Source organism: Cyclopterus lumpus, chromosome 16, assembly GCF_009769545.1.
Source record: "Cyclopterus lumpus isolate fCycLum1 chromosome 16, fCycLum1.pri, whole genome shotgun sequence".
In the NCBI taxonomy this organism is placed as follows: domain Eukaryota; kingdom Metazoa; phylum Chordata; class Actinopteri; order Perciformes; family Cyclopteridae; genus Cyclopterus; species Cyclopterus lumpus.
In genome coordinates this window covers 5,124,705-5,146,012 of record NC_046981.1, presented here as the reverse complement: position 1 = coordinate 5,146,012, position 21,308 = coordinate 5,124,705, and the positions used below count along the sequence as shown (strand labels likewise).

General features: G+C 44.3%; 2 protein-coding genes across 6 annotated transcripts in view; both read left to right on the top strand.

Moving 5' to 3' along the window:
* The window catches only part of cobl (cordon-bleu WH2 repeat protein), a 51,166-nt gene extending 45,291 nt beyond the window's left edge, over nt 1–5,875 (top strand). For both annotated transcript variants that reach the window (XM_034553349.1, XM_034553350.1), the window contains exons 15-19: nt 27–1,663; nt 1,757–1,963; nt 2,160–2,276; nt 2,827–3,087; nt 3,979–5,875. In XM_034553349.1, coding sequence (XP_034409240.1) covers nt 27–1,663; nt 1,757–1,963; nt 2,160–2,276; nt 2,827–3,087; nt 3,979–4,062 — 2,306 coding nt within the window. In that variant the 3' untranslated portion in view covers nt 4,063–5,875. The remainder of the gene's footprint in view (nt 1–26; nt 1,664–1,756; nt 1,964–2,159; nt 2,277–2,826; nt 3,088–3,978) is intronic.
* A 2,600-nt stretch (nt 5,876–8,475) lies between these two features.
* Nucleotides 8,476–21,308, top strand: part of grb10b (growth factor receptor-bound protein 10b) — a 51,315-nt gene continuing 38,482 nt past the window's right edge. For 3 of the 4 annotated variants that reach the window (XM_034554442.1, XM_034554441.1, XM_034554439.1), the window contains exon 1: nt 20,916–21,027. Coding sequence is in view for 1 of the 4 variants with exons in the window: in XM_034554440.1 (XP_034410331.1) it covers nt 20,977–21,027 (51 nt within the window). In the remaining 3 variants the exon portion in view is untranslated. Of the gene's footprint in view, nt 8,801–20,900; nt 21,028–21,308 lie in introns of those variants that run through there. The other variant, XM_034554440.1, reaches the window with a different exon arrangement.

Genomic DNA, 21,308 nt, shown 5'->3' with positions numbered 1-21,308 from the left:
CTTTTTCTTCCCCCATCTTATCACAGGTCCAGGCTTTCGTCACCAGTCCAGAGTGGAGCCTCAGAACCAAAACAACAATGCGTGCACAGCTGCTGACAGTAATAAAAGCGGCGGTGCAAATACTAAGCAGCCGTCTCAACCCGATCAGCATAGGAAGTCACTGGAGAATAAATCTATAGCTGACAAAAAAGAAAAAAAGATGCCGGGAACAAAGATTCAAGAGACGAGCGCCACTGAGACCAACAGCGTGAAAGAGCATGGAACAACATCGGCGGCGAAACCCAATGTTGACCTTCGGAAACACGGCAAGGGCGCTGAGATAAAACCCGATCCTGTGAAAAGCAACGCTCAGTCTTTTCAAGAGAGGAAACCCGTTCTTCCACCAACCCGTCAGAGATCAGTGTCTGCGGAGAGAGATGAAGAGATGCACCGAGTTTACCAAAACAACTCCAGCCCAAATGCTGCCGCTCATGGGAAAATCACTCGTAACATCACGTCACGCTTCGGTATGAAAACTTTCACTGTGGTCCCTCCCAAACCTGCTGTCATGCATGCTGCTACGGGGGAGCCAGCTGTCAAATTAACTGTCGGTGCCATTAAGATTGACGATCAAGGAAACCTGGTGAAAGGGGGTATCTCACGTAACAAAGTTGGCGGTTCATTAGACTCTGGGATCAATTCCAGTGAGGGCATTCCTCTTCTGGGAAAAGCCAAAGCTTTCTGGAGCTCAAATGAGAGACAAGAAAGTGCTGTGCCCCACAGCAAAGATCTCATTGACAAGGCTAAAGAGAGCACAGGTGGCCTGAAAAGTACTCCCGCTGCAATCTCGCTGACAACTTTGAAAAGCAGTAACACCGAGGAGCTAAAAACGACGCACAATTCCTTCTATAAACATGCAGAGAGAGCCCAGCCTAAACAGACGGTCAGAGAAGGAGCTACAGAGCCAGTGAGAGCCGCCAACGTTGCAAAAGAAGAGTGGGAAGAGATGGAGAGCAAGATCTCAGTGTCCAAAAGCGTTCAACAGCCAAGTAATATGCCCGCCCTTCCCCCTCCGTTACTTCCAGACCTGAACAGAGACCTGTCCTTTCTCAAACCCTCCAGACGTACCTCAAGCCAATACGTGGCGTCGGCCATCACTAAATACACCCCAAAGCACCAAATACACCCCTCAGCTAAACCCAACTCTCTCCCTAACGTACTCGACTGCTCTGCTTCTTTGACATCCCAGACCGTCGGTTTCCAGAGATCGGGTCGCTACATGAAAGTGAATCCACACCACTCTTCCCAGTCGTCTTTGTCAGACAATAAGGAGAATGACTCGGCTTCTAAATCCAACCCGCCTGATCCTAAGTGGTCTATGAGCTACCCACAGCATGTTTCGGATAGCCAGAGCAATTTTGGAGGAGCGAGACCGGACAGGGGAGGGTTCGGAAGTCGTATTGGATCCACCAGAGGAAGCTCTAATACGCTGGAAATAGAAACAGACGTGACTAAGCACCTTCAGTCTGGTGGGCCCACACAAAAAGACACGATCGCCAGTAATGACAGCAATGTTGTTAAACAATTTCGGCTCAGAAGCCCCAGCCCTGCACAAAGGAGTCCTGCACACTCATCTGCCAAACCACCCACAGTTCCAGAGACCGTATCCCAAAGCCTGAAAAGTGTGAGTAAAACCTGTATTGGGCCATGTAAAAAATAAAATAAATGATCACTGTAAATTTCCGATGTACTCAATACTCCACTTCTTCATATTCAGACCACGACCAAGGCAGTCACCACGACACAACCACAACCTTCTGTCACAGTGTCAGCCAAAGGTGTGACCCCTGAGCCAGTAACGTTGTTTGGGCCGGTTCAAAAGTTCAGACCAGTGATCTCCAGATCTGTTGAGAAAGACACGTCTCTCCACAGCAGCCTGATGGACGCAATCCAGACCGGCGGAGGCAGAGACAGGCTCAAGAGGGTGAGATGAACTTAGCGCAGTAAAGGGGTGGATGGATGGATGTATTGATGATAACGAGAGTGCCATTATAATGGCAACTGGAAGAAAACGGCGAGGTATCATTTACCAATCTGCCGGTAATGGAAACTCACTGTATTCTTAACAAGACAAGAAGGGTAACGGTGTATTGATTTTCTTCTGTTTATTTCATTATTAGATAACCACTTCTGGTCTCAGCAGCATGAAGAAAGCCTCTCATGGTGAGGAGGAGAATGAGAGGTCTGCTCTCCTGGCTGCCATCAGAGCCCAGAGCAGCTCCGGAAGGCTGAAGAAGGTAAAAAAATACTCCTGACTCACAGAGCTGCTAGTGCGGCTACATGCTAAGAGAACAAACTTGAAGTACGTTTATTACAGGACCAATGCGTGAACCAAGCAAAACAAGCACGAGTGTCTATTTCCATCTGTTAGTGCGGACTGTGAGCTGTGGTTTGCTTGTCGTGTAAGAATCCACGTAGAGGAAGAAAAAAAAAGGTGCTGCCGGAGCTGAAACATCTGCGGTTCAATTGTGGAGGTTCCTCGCCAGAGGTGGAATCTCTGGAATGCTGCATGACTAAAGCTGACTCAAAGATGTATGCCATAGAAAAAGTGAATACATTAAGAAAACTGGATGACCACGTGCAACGGAGTTACTAAAATAAACGGCACAACTCAAACTATGGATTTGCAACACATCAAATCCAGAAAGAGTAGAACAGAAAATAATTTGCTTTGAGTAAAAAATATTGTTAGGCCGTGCGTGTGAGTTCAAATGTACTTGTGTGGCGGCTCCCGTCTGTGTTTGTGTGAATAGAGTTACCATCGTCTCACTTCTTTGTGTCCCACAGACCAAATCTGAGGCGGCCGATGAGCTTGTGAAGTCCAGGAACGTGACCTCTGAGATGGAGGGAGGTGCAGGCCCTTTCACTGGAACCTCTCCTCCTGTCTTTACCCCACCACCACCACCTCCCCCCCCTGTCTTGCCCAAGGGTAAGCCTAGCACTGTGGGGGTACATCCAGGTGCAAACACCCCCACGAACCCTGCCTTGGCCAGGGATGCTATGCTGGAGGCTATTCGATCCGGATCTGCTGCGGAGAGGCTCAAAAAGGTACAAACACCCAGAAACCATCTATTTCTATAAGAGTGAAAGTTGTTGCAGAAACTCTCCGACGTCCTTTATCTATTCTGCATTAGCACTGTGAATTATACAGCTGCTTCATGAAAATGCAATGATGAGAGTCTAGTGTTACACCTCACAATTAAAATGACATTAGAGCCTACTGGCTTCCAAATCTTCATCTGTCTCATTAATTCTGTCTGCAGAAGAGGGGAAAAACATAAAACAAAGATCTTTTTTTTTTTTTAAAAAGAGAATTTAAATGTAGCATTAGCGCAGCAAGTGATGAATATCTTAATGAGTGGATTAGAGGATGGAGAAATGGAGAGAACAAATGAGATGCATGTTTAAAAAGGCCGGAGACGGAACAGAGAGGCAAGAAAGCCAGAGACGGCAACAGATGATCTGAACCAGCGTCTTCTTTCTTCTCACGTCTCGCCTCGTTGGAAGACATCGCTGGCAGAACAAAAGCCGTCCTGGCAATGAATCGCGGATTGAAACACGTTCACGGATTCCTCTGCCAGCAATGCTGTGGCGCTTGTGTGAATATTTCCATTGGAGAGATAAAGTTCAATTTCAGGTCAGCAGTTGTGCAAAATGAGTGTTGACAGGAAGCTTTTCATTCATCGTTCGAATCAAGACAGGAAAAAACAGGAAAGAGTGCATAGTGGTTAGGGGGAGAGAAATTAGGAAATTAATCAGAAGTCTCGACCACATCGCTCAGATTTTATGAAGCACAAACCGTTCACTTATACAATCTTTTTTCTTTTCTTTATTCCGTTACAAGCCACAGAACCTGATGTATTCTTTCCAGCTTGCCATGCTCTATTACCAAAAAGTGGGGAATTACAAACATGAACATGTTGTGTCTCCTCTAACTAGGTGGCTGCGCCCACAAATACGGTCCAAGTGAACGGCCGACTGGGAACAATCCAAGCAACGTCCTCCACGCTCCCTCAGCCGTAGCAGGGGAAGCCGACGTGACCGCAACAAGGAGCACATTTATGATCATCGTCAATTCATTTCACTTTCTTTTTCTTTCTTTTTTTTTGTCATTGTGCTACATTTGGCAAACTAGATTGAGCCCCCATTTTTTTTTTTTCTTTCTTTCTTTTTTTTTGTGAATGCTATTTGAACATTTTGGGATACTTTACATTATATGATGCGTGACACAAATTATGATAAATAATATAAGAATAACGAATAATTTTGCACATGTCGTCTAGGTAAAATAGATTATTCAAAAAGGGGCGTGGCCGCTCTTACTACTACTATGTTTAAATTAATGCTGAATTTAGCATAAAAGTGTTTAAATTATTGATTTAAACACTCCTACCTGCATGTTGCTCTCCAAACACCACAAACATCTGTCTGATAAAGATGCTGCAGGTGAGAGGTTTGCAGGTAATTCCACTCATATTATCAGATCTCTCAGTTTGCTTCTAACAATAGCTTTGGAAAAAGTTGATTTCCATCTTTATAACATAATCGCTGTTCCTAAATCTTGCCATCTGTACTTGAATTCAGTAGTTTTAACTGGAACATTGTACAAACTGTGTGCCAATGGTTTATGCTACTATTAGATCAATTTTTTAAAAATGTTTGTTGCTTTTTTAGTTCTGATCTGTTTTATTGTAAGTTATGGATGCCTAATATTGTTGCTCAGCCAGTGTTATGTATATTATGTTTGCTGTAAAAAGTTCTATAGGGGGTGCAATAATTTGGATCTGAAGATTTTTCCAGATTTCCAGAACTACTTAATATTTGTTGAAGAAATTAAAGTAACTGAAAACGTAAGTACACTTAGATATATTTACAATGTTTGATTTAATTGTATAAAAGTGTATTTAATCCAGATCTGGTCCACAATGCCAACTTCTACAGTTCTTGGCTCCGAGGAGGAGTGAGATGGTGGTGCCTGACGAGTGCCTTTGAGCTCCATATACTCCTGTTCTACTTTCTAACCTCTGTGCTGCTGTTTAACATCTAAAGTTATAGTTATACTTGGCAGAAACGTATACTTAGCGATATGACTGGCGTGCCTTTGATGTAACTCGATGCGCTCGAGATATGAAGATGAACCTTGCCTTTCCTCGACATTTCTACATTATTGAAGCACTGTTTATGGACGTTTATCAATTGTGGATGTCACCATGAGCAAAACCATCAGTTAACTAATCAACAAGTCACTAATAATAATATATAACCAGTCTAAAGGAAAGCAGTAGTTTAGGTTTTCTAAGGCTTTGATTCAGGCACGTGTTTTTGTATTCCACTGTGCTCCTCTGTAGGGGAGGTAGTAGCTACAGGGAGAGTGGACCACAGCCATTAAATGGTATCACTGTGGATGAAGGATATCCATGCTGAATCAGAGCATCCATATTCAGGGTTGAAATCTTAGTTTTAAAGAGATTGATGTTAATTCATGCTGCAGTTTTAAAGCTCAAAAATACTTCTACTATTTTATTTTACTACTACAAGAGCGTTTCTGTCCTTTCTTCCTCTAACTAGAAGGGACTATTTAATTTCTGCTTCTGGTTCCATCGACACTCAATAGCCTTCAGCACGTCGTAGCATTGTATATTTTGTACACTAAAGACAGATCGTCGCCGTGGAAGATTACATATTTTGATAGAGAGTCATTTCACTGGTAGTGTGAACCTTTTATAAGCTATTGCTTTTTAAGTTTTAAGTGCACATTGTTTTTCGGGAAAGGTTTGCACATTTTTGTCTACCTTCATTTTTTTTTTGGGATTCAATAAACAATTTTGCAATCAAGTGAAAACTGACTTGCAGCTGACGTTCTCTGTATTTTAGCTCTGTTTAAAAATGATGGTCGTATGAACCTATAAGCTTCATTCTGATCTCTCTGTGCCATTCCCGGCACTGCGGATGCAGACTGCGGTTATCCTGCTGTCCTTTATGAATTATATCGCAACCTCTCTCTCTCTCTCTGTCTCTGTCTCTGTCTCTCTCTCTCTGTCTCTCTCTCTCTCTCTCTCTGCCACACCACAAAAGAGCTGCTATTCCAGGAAGCAGCTCAGGACCCTGACTCATCACTATGTGGTCACAGGAAGTGACTCTCAGGGAACTTCAACCAGACCTGCATTCCCCCCCAAAAAAACTAGTCATTGTGCCCCGTCCACCTTCCCCCAGAAGCAACGGAATGATGCAAATAGCCACACAAGTTGCAAAACCACACGGGGAAATACACAGTGCAGATACTCACTCAGATGTCTTTGTCATGAATCTCTAAAATCGTCTCATCGGCTGGTCAAGTGAGATAAAACTATTGGCTCACCCAGCAGAAACAAATACTACTATCTTCGTTTGACCGCAAAAAGGTGTTACCAGACAAAAAAAAGTGAATTACTGCCATTTAATGCCTTGTTTTTTTAGGGATGTTAAGTGGACTCTAGCAGTGGAATAAGTCGGCGTGTAAAGGTGATCTTGGCTGCGTTGGCCGGAGAGAGACGTCAATTCCTGCAGGACCACAGGTTGTGTTGTGGGTCAAAATCCATGCTCCCACTACGGCCATGCTAATCTGCATTACACATCTCCCAAGGGTGTATGGTGTCGCCGTGTGTGGGTGGGGTGTGAGTGCTATTTTTGTTGCAATTATGTGCGTGTGTTACAGTGCCAAACCATTTGAACCATACCAGCAACCTAAACAACATCTGGATCAAGGATTACCAGAAGATCGCACCACATCGTACAACAAAAATGATTCAATTTAGGTTTGGTTTCGGTTCCGCCTTATTGGTTAGTGTGTTGCCATAACAGTCGGCCTAAGGCAGGCCACTCTAGTGAAAGCTGTTCCCCCACCGCCTTGTCTCATATTACACAGCTTTGTTAGTGTTGACTGGCCGACCTGTGAGTGATGGACACAGTGACGCGGACTATCAGCAGGGGTGTGTGTTGACTTTGTGTTCTGATGTTAGGTAGTCTACTATGTTTTCTGATCAATCAATTCCAACAAAAGGCCGGCGCGATGTTGAATGTCTGATGAGGCGAAATCAACATAATGTGTGTTTAGTTTGTGTCTCCTCGCCGGTCTCGCAAGAAGAAAGCTTTGTCGCATCGGTGGTGGCACCCTGAATATGAGTGACATGATAATGTGCGTTTGTATGTGATGCAATGGCTGCACAATGTCTCTTCTCTGAGTGTGTGTTTACACACTGAGGGGGACACAGTGTGAGGCCCCCTGTTGTCCTGATCCAGACTCACACACATGTCAGGAATGATGACCTTTTGTCATATAAGATAGCCCCCCCATGGTGTGTTCTCATCATTTAAGCTAATCCAAGTCTGAAATATCACATGCATGAAAAATGAGAGGGAACGCTGCAGTGTCACTTGAGCCTGAGGCAGAGCTTTATCTGACTGCATTGTGGGGCTTCAAGTCACTTTGAAATGTTTCATTAATCTCTAAACGCTTTCAACCAATATGCAATAACGCCCGAGCTCAATGTGCACCTGTTGCTGTCGTCATATAAGCATCAGAAGGTATATTATGCAATATCCTTACAAGGCTTCGAAGGATAAAAACACAACAGTGCCAGGAAGGTAACTCTGGTGCAATGATGATTTGACCCCGAATTGTGCAACAGACATCCACCTCGCAGCTACAAGTGTTTTTATGTGATTGTGCTTCTCAGAGCAGGGCGTTTTTATTAAAAATGGACTGTTGCCCAGAACAATGGGTTCATGGTGTACCACACTTCATTCTTGACATGTGACCACCTTGGTCATAAAACTTTAGTTTTGAAAAGTGTTTTCACTGACAGGAACATTTGCCAAACCTGAACGGACCATGAGTCAAGCTCATGTTACGTGGGAACCCCTTCATCAGTGTCCAACTTGTCACTACATTTAAGTAACCTGTCCCTTAAATCTGCCACTTATGGAAAACTGGGGTATGAAATAAAGCTTGTTATAGTAATGGTGTTAGAGCTATTACAAGCTGATTTAGTTATTTTATGCACTTTTTAAAGGGTGTTTATAAAATGAACAAAGGAAGATTGGATTCATTAGTGTCACTACCTTTAGATCAGATTTTTAAAAAGATTTATGGAGGAGACCGTACATTTGTTTTCCATAACAATAAACCAAAAAAAAGTATTTAAAAAGAGTTTGTCAAAACAACTCAACAATTTGAACATATAACTATAATATAATATAAGATCTTGAGTGCACACTGTGCGCCGCCCTCTTTCATCCGTTAGTTTCACGGTGCAGGTACAGCTGTTCTGTCTGTTCCGTAAACGCAACACCCCTCAAACAACGACGGGGTCCTCCCCAAACACGCCATTATTCCCATAAAACGCGAACGCCGCATTAATCGCCCCTCACTTTGCGGGCGTGGTCTACTCCAAGGGGGAGTTGTTGTTTGCGAGCGTGTGTGCGCGCGCGTGAGTCTGCGCGTGCGTGTGTGTGTGTGTGTGTGTGAGTGTATCCTCCCCGGCAGCATGAGATGAGCTCCCTGCAGCCTTTGCGGCCACAGTGTTCGCCTCCTCCTCCTCCTGCCGCTGTCTCTCTCTGTCCAGACCGGGAATGTTGACCACCGCGGACTGATCCGAAGCAGCAAAGTGTCCCGTCAGCTCCTGCCTGCCGCTGCGTGTTTGTCTCGAGGGGGGTGTAGGGGTGTGTGTGTGTCGGGGGGGGGGGGGGGGCGTCACCCGCCTCAACTGATCCTGCTTGTTAGGTGAGTGCACGTTACCGGATGAAGGCGCTGTTCTTAATGTTACTAACAAACAAACAAACAAACAAACAAAAACAAGTCCGCGGAGAGTCGGCAGTGAGCGCGTGCACTCAAAAGTTGAACGTGTTGTTTGTGATGACGCACTGGTTTATTTGCGGCACAAACACACACACGCACACACGTGTGTGCGGTGTGGGAGAGGGCGCGCGCGCGCGCTGCTGCTGCTGCTGCTGCTCTCCTCTCCGTCCTGTCATTGAACTTTTTTTAAACTAGTTTTAATTCTGTTGCGTTTAACTTTCACTGTGTTCTGGGGGAAACAAGAAGAAGCTCCCACCGTGGACCCGTTGCGGGGTTAGTTCGGACGCCTTCCGACAAGCTTCTGAATCACGTGCACGTTTCTGCACCTTTTTTTTTTTTCTTTCTTAATTTACAACCTGTGCGGTGAGGAGCGTCTCCCGGGGAGCAATATTTTGATCCCAGCAGCCTGTCTTGTTTACGATTGCGTAACGGCAGTCTACATTGGCCCATAGCCTACTTTCTATCCAGTAGGGCTGCAGCAGCACCCCCCCCCCCCCCCCCCCCCCCCCCCCCCCCCACACACACACACACACACACACACACACGCACACACACAATTCTGTGTGAATTTCGCCAGTCTCGTTTTTATCGCCTTATCCTTTTGGCAGCATTTGCTTTTGGGGGGTGGTGGGGAGAGAAAGATAGAGAAAGAGAGAGACGTTTTCCCAGGAATACTCATGCAGCCTTACTGCAGTGGTTCCCAGATAGGGCTTTGGGGTCCCCCATGGGATCCTTCGGTGGGTTCCAGGGGGAGGGGGGCAGGCAGGCAGTAAAGTGTGTGAATTGTGAAGTTCAAATCCGTTTTGGAGTGTTTAACACAATTAGAGGAACACTTTTTTTTTTTTCGGAATCGCTGAGCTGCCTGTAAGTCAGCAGTGCACTTGTGAGGCGGGTCTGGATTACTGAATCAATATGTAACTCCGAGGGAGTGTGTTAGGAGGTCTTATATTGAACTCTGAGAGTTGAGTTGCTTGATTCATCGGTGTAACTTACTCACCTTTTTAAAAACCTTCACTGAAGGCTACCTGTAGGTGCTCCACTCTCCTATTCTATCACAGGGATACTTGCAACAGAAGCCTGCTTCGATACCGTATTATTTCTCAGTTACACAATACTTTGGGGAAACCCCGTTTAACGACGGTAATACAAAAGTAGAAAGCGTGCACGGACGATGGAGAGAGATCCTGATCATCATCTCGTCTCAGGGTTGTGATGGAGAAAAAAAAACCCACAGATGCGCGGTCTAATCTGCCCTTCTCACTTAGGCCCTCTTCCAAATCAATCTCTCTATTGGCTGCAAGTGTGTCTCTGCAGAAAGTTGCGTAACCGACATAATATATTATTCTGGGAACTATTGATGTTGCCCCGTGTGTTCAGAATGCCGGACTGGAAGGAGGCGTTCAGGGACGGATGCATCCGTTCTGTCGCTGCACATTTTCGGTTGTTTGAAGGATAACTAGTCTCTCTGTCTGGTGATCTTTCCACACTTAACTGGCTCAAATACTGCCGGATTATTTAAAAACCCTATCCGTGTTGGTATGTTCTTGAATGTAACCACAACGCACGTTTCATAGTGAAGGCCGGCGAAGCTCGCTGAGCAACCTTCCTAGAGTCACTGAAGCCAAACACACACACACACACACAATCTGGCCAACCCCGCCGATGTGCCGCTCAACCGGGCGACACACGCCGGAGTAAAGTGGGCTTGAGTCTGTATGACATGCCGAGTGGACCGCTGCATACAGTATAAAACATGCCATAGTTGTGTCATCTTTATTTTCTTCAACACACCATTTATCATAGCCAAAGAGGATTTCTCTTTTGCTTGCCCCACCCTCTCATTTCCCATTATTTCTAGTTTTCTTTCATTAAATTGTGTTGTGGTCACATCTCCGTGCACATGGCAACCGCTCTCGCTGCGGCTCCTTTAGCCCCGGCTCCTTTCGCCCCCCACCCACCCCCACCCCCTCTCAGCACCGGCCCTGCTATTTCAAGTCCATGCTCAGTAAGCACAGGCATGACGGGGCATGAACTCTGCGAGACTGCATGCTGCTAAAAGGCATGCTGACTGCACTCTTTGCACATAATTATACTTCCTTCGAGCTGCCTACACTCCGATTTCTGATTTGAAAATACTCCAGAGATTTGTTGCACAACCCCAAAAACCCTGAGCCTCATTTTTTTTTAAAACGCAAGCACTTTTCTTGATGGACGTGAGGTTGGTTCGCCCCCTTTTGCTTTGTGTGCCTCCTAGCTTCAGCTGCCGTCTACGGGGTAAAGTGGCAGAGATATCCTTTTAGCTGGTAATGGGGGGTGTAAGAGCTTGTGGTCGTGCTCCAGGCAGCATTCTATTGGGTCTTGCGTCAGCCAGCAGTCATTCAGCAGTAGTTACTCTAGGCTTATACACTGTTAATACCCCCTCCCTGATGTCATGACACCATTAACCTAAGCTGGCTGGGGGACCGCAGCACAGTTCATGTCAGTCAAGTGACTGGCTAGAAAGCAGAGCCCCTTCACCGTCTGTACCAAAACGCTCAGCTGGCTGTCAGTGGTCAAAAAGTACACCACGGAAGTTTTGTGTTTTGGCTAAATCTTTGGCTTAAAGTCTGTATTGTTGCATACATTTTTTTTTTCATTTCCAGAAACGAGTCCCCCTCTCTTCTGTTAAAAATGTTTGTCCGACCACATGCTCGGCCTCAAAGCGCTGAGACAGTTTCAGTTGATACATACCCACGAGGCAACAGCCCATAAGACTCATGTAACCACTTACAGTTGACAATGCAGGCCAATTCACGTTTTGCGTTCCTGGTATAACTGCTGAGTAATCATGTCTTGCTTTGCAAGGAATCATTTCTAAGAACTGAAACCCTTGCCAGAGGAAAACTTTGTGGTGTTATTATTGTTCTTCATCCTCCCCCTCCGTGCTGTAGATATGTGGGCCCAACACACACGCCCGATTCTCACCGCTTTCACGTGTGAAACCAACGTGTGACGCAACGTTCGCTTGTCGAACCACCAACATGTACAATGGGTCGGGTTTCTCACTGTCTGGTGTTAGTTCAAATGTGGCTGAAACAGAAAGCCTCCGTGAGAGGCAAGAATGTTGCCTTCATTCTGTCGGTAACCGAACACCTGAGGGACCGCAGGTAATGTGGTGTGGAGGCACAGGGGGAGGGGTGTGGGGGGGCGTGCCAGACCAAATCGTCTCATTAAACGCAGTCATTCCCAAAGGCCGGAGTCGGGACCCACAGGTGGGCCGCAGGCGATTGGCAGGATTTCTTCCGTAGTCTTAACATTCATCTCTGCAGTACACCTTTGGGCCACACGAGGGAACCTGAACATCCGTATTGTTAGGACTCTTGTAGCCTACTTATAACATTTAGTCTCGTGTGAAAACGGCTAGCGTTTGATTCAACGATGAGAGGAAACGAAAAGAAGGAAAAGTGCATTCCGTTGGGCCCTTTTTTAAAGGTATTATAGGTGTATGTATGTTTTTAATAACGCATGCATGAAATTGCATGCATAATCTCTGGTTTTATTTGGTGGTTGTGATGGTTTGTCATTTTAAAAAGTGGGTCCCCACAAAAAACCCACATGTGCACCATTTCTCCCCTTGTTCTTGTGTTCTCTTGTCTTTATCTCTACATATCTGTTGTCCCTTGGTTTATCTTTGTCTGTCTGCCCCCCTCTTCCTATAGCAACCCTCTCTCTCTCTCTCTCTCCTCGTTTCGCTGTCTCTATCTCTGTCGCTCTCCCTCTGGGGATCTGTCTCACCGTACCAGCTGGAATCTGCAATACCAAATCAAAACAAACCACGGTTAGTTGGCTTTGGTAGATGTACCGTACGGTTAAAAACAAAAAGCCCACCCCACCCCTTTAAAAAAAACAATCCCAGAGTGAAACAACACAGGCATGTTTCTGTTCTTGAATTATAGTACTGTCCTTAACCTAATTCTGAGTGCCTCTCACGCTACAAATACAGCTCTTCTGAACATGTACGCATGTATTTTGTTGTACATAATTGCATTTTCTGCCCTCTGGTTTTCTAGTATTATACCTAGACTTAGAAGCGATCAGGGCTTAGACTAGTGTACTCAGGAACAGGACTTTCGTTAAGTCCTTTTTAATATGATGTTCAGCTCGCCAAGTTTGTTAGCATTCCCTAGAGTAAGTAAGCCAAATAAATCCCATTCCCCTTTCTCCTCGATGGGTCGCATAGAGCTCCAGCCCTTTTCTGAAACAAGGTACATTTCGCCACTGCGGGGACTAATAAAGGATTATCTTATCTTAACACAACGGTTTTATTTGGGTTTGATGTTTACTTTTGCCGTGCCGCAACGCATCTTTACGTTCCGGACTAAAAGGTCTAATGCAACAGTTATCTGTATTTTACAGCATCGGCTATTAAAAGAGGTGCCGTGCTACCGACAGGTGTAGTAAAGATGGCGCCATGAGAAGGCAAATCCATCTTAACGCAGCCCTCTGGGGCCACCATGACAGCCAACTTGTGCACAAGCACAATTTCTCCCAAGCTCCGTCCATTCATCTACGCCATTGCATAAGACCAGTGCTCCCAAGCAGCCCAATGAAATCCTCATCCAATTAGGCCCTGTCCAATTTTCCAAAAGGCCTTTCTCTCATAGACTGGTGCTATTCAGCCTCCACCGGCATGACATCAGGCCCTCTCTTATAGCCCCACTTTACGCTGCTGCTCTCAAATAATGAAAGCTGCCAATTAATGACTAATCAACATGTGCAACAAGCACATCCAGTGAGGAGTGACTACCATCTAATCTGCTGATTAAAACAGGAGACAGAGATGCTCTGTTCGACTCTTTCTCCCGTCTTCAGTGTTGCATTGCCGCAGAAACAACAGCCAACACCCCCCCCCCCCCACACACACACACACACACACACACACACACACACACACACACACACACTCTCTCATTTGAGACGCTCATAATTAGAAATATTTGTAATGTTAAGAGTTACGTGGAATACCAAATCAGTGTTTGTTTGTCAGTGTAAAATTGATTCTTTGGTGTAATCTAATGACTTGACGAGACTATTTTAATGCTCAAGTTCAAGATGATTTGTTGGTTGCCTGTGTAAAAATACATCAATTATGCCTAGCGAGCTGAATGCTGGTGCGAATCGCTGGCCCACAGCGAAAACAATACAGTTGAGCAGGCAACTCATCTTTCCACCCCCACCCCCCCACCCCCCCTTCCTTCTGTCTCACAACAGCACATTTCTATAGGTCGCCTTAACGAAGGAAGTTTTGATAACTCACAGCGTCAAGCTAAAGATTCTCACATAAGGCGCCTGGCTTGTTAAAACATATATAGCAGAATAATTGACATGTCATGGGTTACGGTCAGTACGTTCACTTCAATGGGTTCTCCACAAGTCCACGGACACCGAGTTGGATCCGTGCCAATTCTTGAATTAGACGCCTTTTATGCTCTGGGCTGCAGCGGTGCACGATGAGGGTGGGGGTCGAATGGAGGGGGCTGGGGCTGGGGCTGGGCAAGGGTGTGGAGGAGAGGGAGGTAGCTTAATGCGTTACAGCGAAGCATGGGTGGGAATCAGGGGGACGGCATGCTCGGGTGGGTTTAGGCGGGTGTGGTAGTTGAGAAAGAGATGTGACCATCTGGCAGAGTCTTGGGTGATTTGTTAACGTAAAAAGAAAATGTTGCTTTAAATATAATATGCAGGTTTTTTTTTTAAACAAGACGGGGTGCTTTGTGCTATCCTGTATCATCTCTCAGAAGCCACTTCACCTGTGATTGGTCCGTTTAGATTATAGGACAGGCTGCTGTCAACTGGCTAAAGGGTGTGTGACTAGAAATGTATCAGATTCATAGCTCGAGTTGCATAGGGTCATAAAGGCACCAACTGCTAGCTAAATAGCCATCTGCTTAATTAATATTGCCCTGAACCCGTTTTTAATCAACACAGTTTCCTCTTTCTCAAATAGTTCAATTCAATGTATTTTTGCAATAGCCCAAAATCACATATCACAAATGTGAGGGCTTTTCAATATAGAGAACATATGACATCCTGTCCCAGGACCCTCGCGTTGGAACAGGAGAAACTAAAAACCCTCTTCACGGAAGGAAGAACGGGGAAAAAAAGGCACGAAACCTCACGGAGAGCAAAAGAGGAGAAGCGTGATAGATGTCATGTGCATAGAATAAACAACACATTCAATGCATATGAGATAAATGATTCATATAATGAGCAGAATACTGATGGAAAAACTACTATTAAAAACAGCTCCAATAGTTATAATAGAATAATAATGATAGTGAATGCGTTAATGGTATCAGTGATAATAAAATAAATCCAGGCTCCACGGCTAAGGTGTATATACACAGGCTATGGAAGCCCTAACTATAAGCGCTATCAAAGAGGAAAGTCTACTCTTACATGAGGTGACTGTGTCTGCCCCCCAGACTGAAAGTGGAAGCTGGTTTCATAGAAGAGGAGCTTAATAGCTGAAGGCTCTGGCTCCCGTCCTACCTTTTTTTAAAACTCTGGGAATCACAAGTATAGCGCTGCATTCTGGGAACGCAGCCCTCTGCTGATGGGGTCCAATAATCTCCTTAAGATATGATGGTGCCCGGCCTATTAGGGCTTTGTAGGTGAGGAGAAGGATTTAAAATTAGATTCTTGGATTTTACAGGCAGCCAGTGCAGAGCAGCTAATACAGGAGTAATGTGATCTCTTTTCTTAGTTTTAGTTGGAACACCAGCTGCAGCATTCTGGATCAACTGGAGAGATTTAGTAGACTTAGTAGAGCAACCTGATGAAAAGGAATTGCAGTAGTCTAGTCCAGAAGTAACAAACGCATGAACACATTTCATTTTTTGCAATGTTGCATAGGTGAAAAAAAAAAGGCAGTTCTTGAAATTTGTTTTATGCAGGAGTTATATACCGATCAAACATGGCTCCCGAGATTATTTACGGTGGTGTGGATGCCAGGGCAATGCCATCTAGAATAACTGTATTATTAAATAATTGATTTCTAAGGTGGTTTGTCCGAGTTTAACGGCAAGAAGTTGCAGGTCATCCAGGCAGTTTATGTCTTTAAGACATGCTTGCAACAAATGTTTCCAGACAGATTTACAATAGAACTCAAGTGATCAAGACTCCCTGCAGAAGGTGGTGTGATGGTGCATCTGTATGATGGGGCTCTAATGGTCGGACATCCTGCAGGAGCAGTTGGGTGTGAGATAGAAAATACAGCCCTGTGCAGACCTCTAAGAAATGTTCCGTGACTCAAGCTGACCCCTAGAAGCATAACAAAAGTCCCCTTTAGACCTTGTGATACAGTACACACACACACACACACATTCTGCCACATGTTCATCGCTTTCCTTTCAACACCATCCACACGATCCCTGGCTGGCCCACAATCCCTTTCGTGAGGTTGGGGTTCACCACATTGCACGTATTTTCACAGGGTGCCCTATAGGGAAAGAATGTGCTCTCCGCATTCCAGAGATGACTGAGCAGAGCTGAACGGCCTCGTGTTAAGCTGTGTCCAGGCCAATCAGCTGAAGATAAGTTGATTGGGATGAACATACTTTACAATAATGTACACGGGGAAACGTTGGTTGACATAGCTGCACAGCTGAACTGTACAGATTTTCTGAATTGTGCTATTTTTGCCCAGACTGGAGACTCATGACAGCAGTGTCCCCATCAGTAAGGGCCATGCTCACAGTAACATAGCATGCTGTAGATTTGAAGGTCTGCTTGGTTGAATTTAAACAATTATGTTAGATACAGACACTAATACTGTGTTTCCATTGTTCCAAAGTAACACCGTCTTGGTTCAGTAATCACTATTGCAACAGCAGAATGGCTGTCATGAATGTACACATGGTCCTTTAATACTGAAGCCACATGGTATGTATTTACTTTTATTCGACAACACAAAATGTTCGATGAAGTTTTAAAATCAGAGAGCGTTTATAAATAAATATATATATATTTATTAGGGTTAATATATTGGGATTAAGCATATATATATATATATATATATATATATATATGCTTAACTTAATATATATTTACATATATAAATACATAGAGGTAGGCGACATGTATACACAGACAAGTAAACAGAGGTAAAGAGACAGACTGACAACGAGCCTGACAGACAAAATAAAATAAAAAATCCAACTGACTCCTTAGTTTACAACTTGTGTTTGCTCAGCTCACAAGAAACTTGTTTGTCTCGGGGTTGGCCTACATACAGTATGTGAGGTTAAAAGTTTAACATTTCCATTTTCCCCTCTAGGCATTTTTATTGGGCTCCTTGGAAAGGCTTGTGGAAGGAAAAAAGAACCAAGTAACCTGTTATTTACTATGTGTGGAAGCCGTGCCCTAAATAAATAAATCGATTTAAAACCATAATGAGATTCGATATACGAGATTTATAATTGTATATTTTTTTTCTTTTGCAAAGAACAATATTCTTGGAAATGCGTGACTGAAAGTTTGTTTTTGCTTTGCAATCTCGTCCCTTTTTGGATCCGTACATTTGCCTCGCATCCCATATTTACCCTCCTGGTATTGGTTTGCAAGCCTTCAGCCTCTAAAGTCCTCTTAACAGCCATTGTTGGTCTGGTGAGCTGGTCAGACACTGATCCACCACCACCGCCGTGTAAAAGAGGAGAACTCTTCACAGGAATGTCTCTACGGTTTCAATTAGGCTTTGCTTTATATAGCCCAGGGTTCTGGTGATCCTAGGCCTCACCTTTGCCCTCCCTGCAGGGCTTATCACCTGGCTGGACCTTTTTTTTTTTAGGTGTACGCACGTATATCAGCACATTAACTCCCGAGAGTGACAAAGCATGCCCACCAGGCGTTGTTCGAGGGCAATTACGCTGTTGCAATATGTGCTGCATTTGTTGAATGCAAGTGAAAATACGCAGAGGGACAAAATATTCTCCTCAAACTTTAAGTTTAGTTTTAATATAACTCAACATTCAGAGGCCAAAGTGTGTCATTTTCCCAACTGCAGTGTCACAAGAATGAGACTTTTTACCTAACAAATTTCTAGAACGTGTCATATAGTTTCATATATGCACTCACCCTATTACAGGTCAATGAAACTGACTTTTGAGTCAAGCCTGAACTTAATAATTGTCTTTGTGTTAATAGATTTTTGGGCTCAAGGGAGACGTGGTATAACATTGCATGTTCCAGCTCAGACAAATAACATATTCGTGACTTTGCTGCCGACTGTTTTAAGACATCACAGTACACAAATTATGATCCTGATTTGTGTGTTTTGTTAAATGTACGTAATCATCACGAGGTAAAGAAGTTAGAAGCTGTCTTGAAGGGGCGTTTTGTGTGCAGGCACGTGACACCTTTTCCACAAAGATCACGCTTGCATATTGGTTTTTCTTCACATTTAGTCTCCTACGTGTATTTAAAAGTAACGGGCCCCAAACCACCAGGATGGCCATTTTAAAAATGAAACGTAAACAATCCCCACGCCACCAGGAGGATGTCGCTAAAACTCACGGCAGAACTTATGATCCACGATAGCCATCATTGCGTTTGAAGTCCACCGGCAGACATTCTCCCTCGTGCAAATTTGAGCAAAACACCCCGTTAATTAATCCAGATGCAGTCACCTCACCACAAACCCCACAGTCCCCCCCCCCCCCCTTTCTAGTGCGGAGACACCGTCCGGCTAATTGCACTGTCAAGGTCAGAGATTTCAGTCCCCTGTTCAAGTGGAAGAAAGGGAATCAAAGGGCTCTGAGAGGGTCTAATCCCTGCACTGGAATGGCTTTGATTGTGTCAGGGAGCCATTAAGCAGAGGTGCGTGTGTCTTTGGTCAATATATCCGTCACCAAGAGTCACTCTGGCATGTGTGAGCACTTTGAAACTTGGGTTTCAAGGTATTTTAATGCTACGTGGAACGCCTTGGCATTTTCCCATGTTTTTAGCACGCACAGATGAAGCCGAATTGGTCCTGTTGAAAGGCCATACATTTAATTCAGTGTTTGGTGAAATAAAAGTGGCAGTTTTGATAATGATGCAGGCTTTAAATGAGGCACAACCGTTTAGTTTAAATTTGAATGTAGTTAGCCGAAAGTCTGCGGCCTTTTTGCTTACACAACCTCCTGACTCCTGGAATCGAATGCACGTACAGTTTAGCCACAGCGAGTGTCGGCAGCCGGTGTGTGGCGCCTAATGAGGGCCGCTCGGACAGTTTAGCCTGATGCTAATTTGTTTTGTTTTTGTTGTAAACTGTGTGTCTGTAAATAATGTGTAAATGGGGAGCTGTCCTTGCATGCCAGCCGACCAGGCCACACACATGGACTGACACACACACACACACACACACACACACTCATTACAAGCAAGCCCTTTCAGCGGCCCTAGTGATCATGCTGCCAGGCTCTTTGTTTAGAATACATTCATAGTTTGGTCATTATTAGCAAGCCAGATTTTGGAGGTTTAAAAAAATATATATATATATATTTAGCTCATCGGCTAACACAATTTTCAGTAGGACAAGCGTCTCGTTATAGACGGAAAACGGTAGAACTTATGGCAGCCCTAAATAAAGTACATTTCTCTCTGAGACAATGAACAACGGATTGAATAAGAATAATTTCGTGATTTGACAGGATATTTTTTAAGCAAGAATCGAGCGTTTCAAACGGTTGGTTAAATGTTACTTTTGTCGTTTTGCCTGCATCACCGTTCCCAGAGACCAGTATGCAGGATGGCCGTCGACTCTACTGGGGGCGCAGTGGTCCGACCATTGACCGCCGACTAGTCGGTCAGAGGCGACAACGTACACAACTCTGTGAGCACAAATAGAGCTTCTCAATGAACCCTTAAAAAACTCCTAGAAATAGAGGCTTTCCACACCCACGCACATACAGTACACGTCCAGGCAAAAAAAAATGCACACACCCATATACACACACACACACACTCTCGCAAAACCGCTAATTCAAACACGAGATAATATTAGCCGTCTATAAAATGGCAGGCCTTATTTTTGAAAATACCAACATGGGGTCATGAACTGCTGCATAAAAGACCATCATAGTTGTGAGCCCGACCTGCTCGGCTCCAAATAAGCTGTGGGAACTAACTTAAGACCGGGGGAGGTGCCTGTAAGGCTATTTTAGTCTCCGTTTTTGTACAGGTGTTTATTCAGTGGCAGCAGTGCCAAGAGATCAATAGGATGACCACTTCAAATAGACTAAAATCCATGTTGTTGAGGTTGTGGTTATTTTTGACCCGAGGATGGCCGGGAGGGAGGCACAATAAAGCAGAAGGACACCTTTTTAAAGTCCCCTGAGTGCAGCTGTGTCCATTTACAAAGACACCGTTGAATGTTGGGAGTATGCTGAGATTGACAGTTTGGTCGCCGTCAGAAACGGTAAAGGTATTTAGAAAAAAAACCCTGAGATGATAAGGAAGCATCTCACGAGTCGTATGGCTCCATAACTGACTTCCATAAGGTGAAGCACACGTCCATTTACTCGACAACTGTGCTGCAATCGTAGCGCAAACAAGCTATTTCATCAGCCAACATATAATCCCTTATGGTTTATCTTGGCTCCAATTCATGCACTTCACCCTACATTTGGTGTAGTTCTCAAGAAGGTCATTTTCATTGCTCCATTTACAAAATAATTGTTCATATTGCAAAGCGATTTGGGATATGTCCGTTACAAATCATCATTTTCTAGGTAGGTACATCGGTAGTAATGTAGATTTTGAATAAGATTAAATTATTATTCTCCCACTTGACAATGTATGACCAACCACTGTTCCTTGTTGTTTACTTTGGGCCTATGTGGGTTAAGAAGCGCTCGGTGCTATATTCTTCACTTCATCTTCCTTTCCTGCTGTCGTCCTCCTCTTCTTCCCTTTTTTCCTTCCTCTCTCGGACCTTCTCACCCTTTCCCTTCTTCTTCTGTTGTAGTTTTCCAATAACCTCCATTTGTCTGTTCTTCTTCCTATGCAGGTTCTGCTCTTGTCCATCTTGCATCGAAACTGATCCGACCAGGCACATTTCACAAAAGAGCTGAGAAACACAAAACATGGCCGTGGCCGGATGTCCGGATTATTTCCTGCATCATCCAAATTATCAGGTAAATGGTAATTTCCTATGTAGGGTTTTTTTGGGTACGTTAAACGTCTGTCTTTAAGCAGACTGTCCATGCCAGTTATAGTACTAAACTAATATGTAATACTTACTAGAAATTAAACGTATGTGTGAAGCCAGACTGTGAAATCGGTATTGAGGTGTTCTTCAGAGTTTGATGTCTGTTTAAGATTTAATACCCAAGGTAACTCAGAAATTCTAAGATTTTTCATGTTGAATGGTGCCATTGTACTCATGAAATTACGTTGGATTCTAACTATGTCCCTG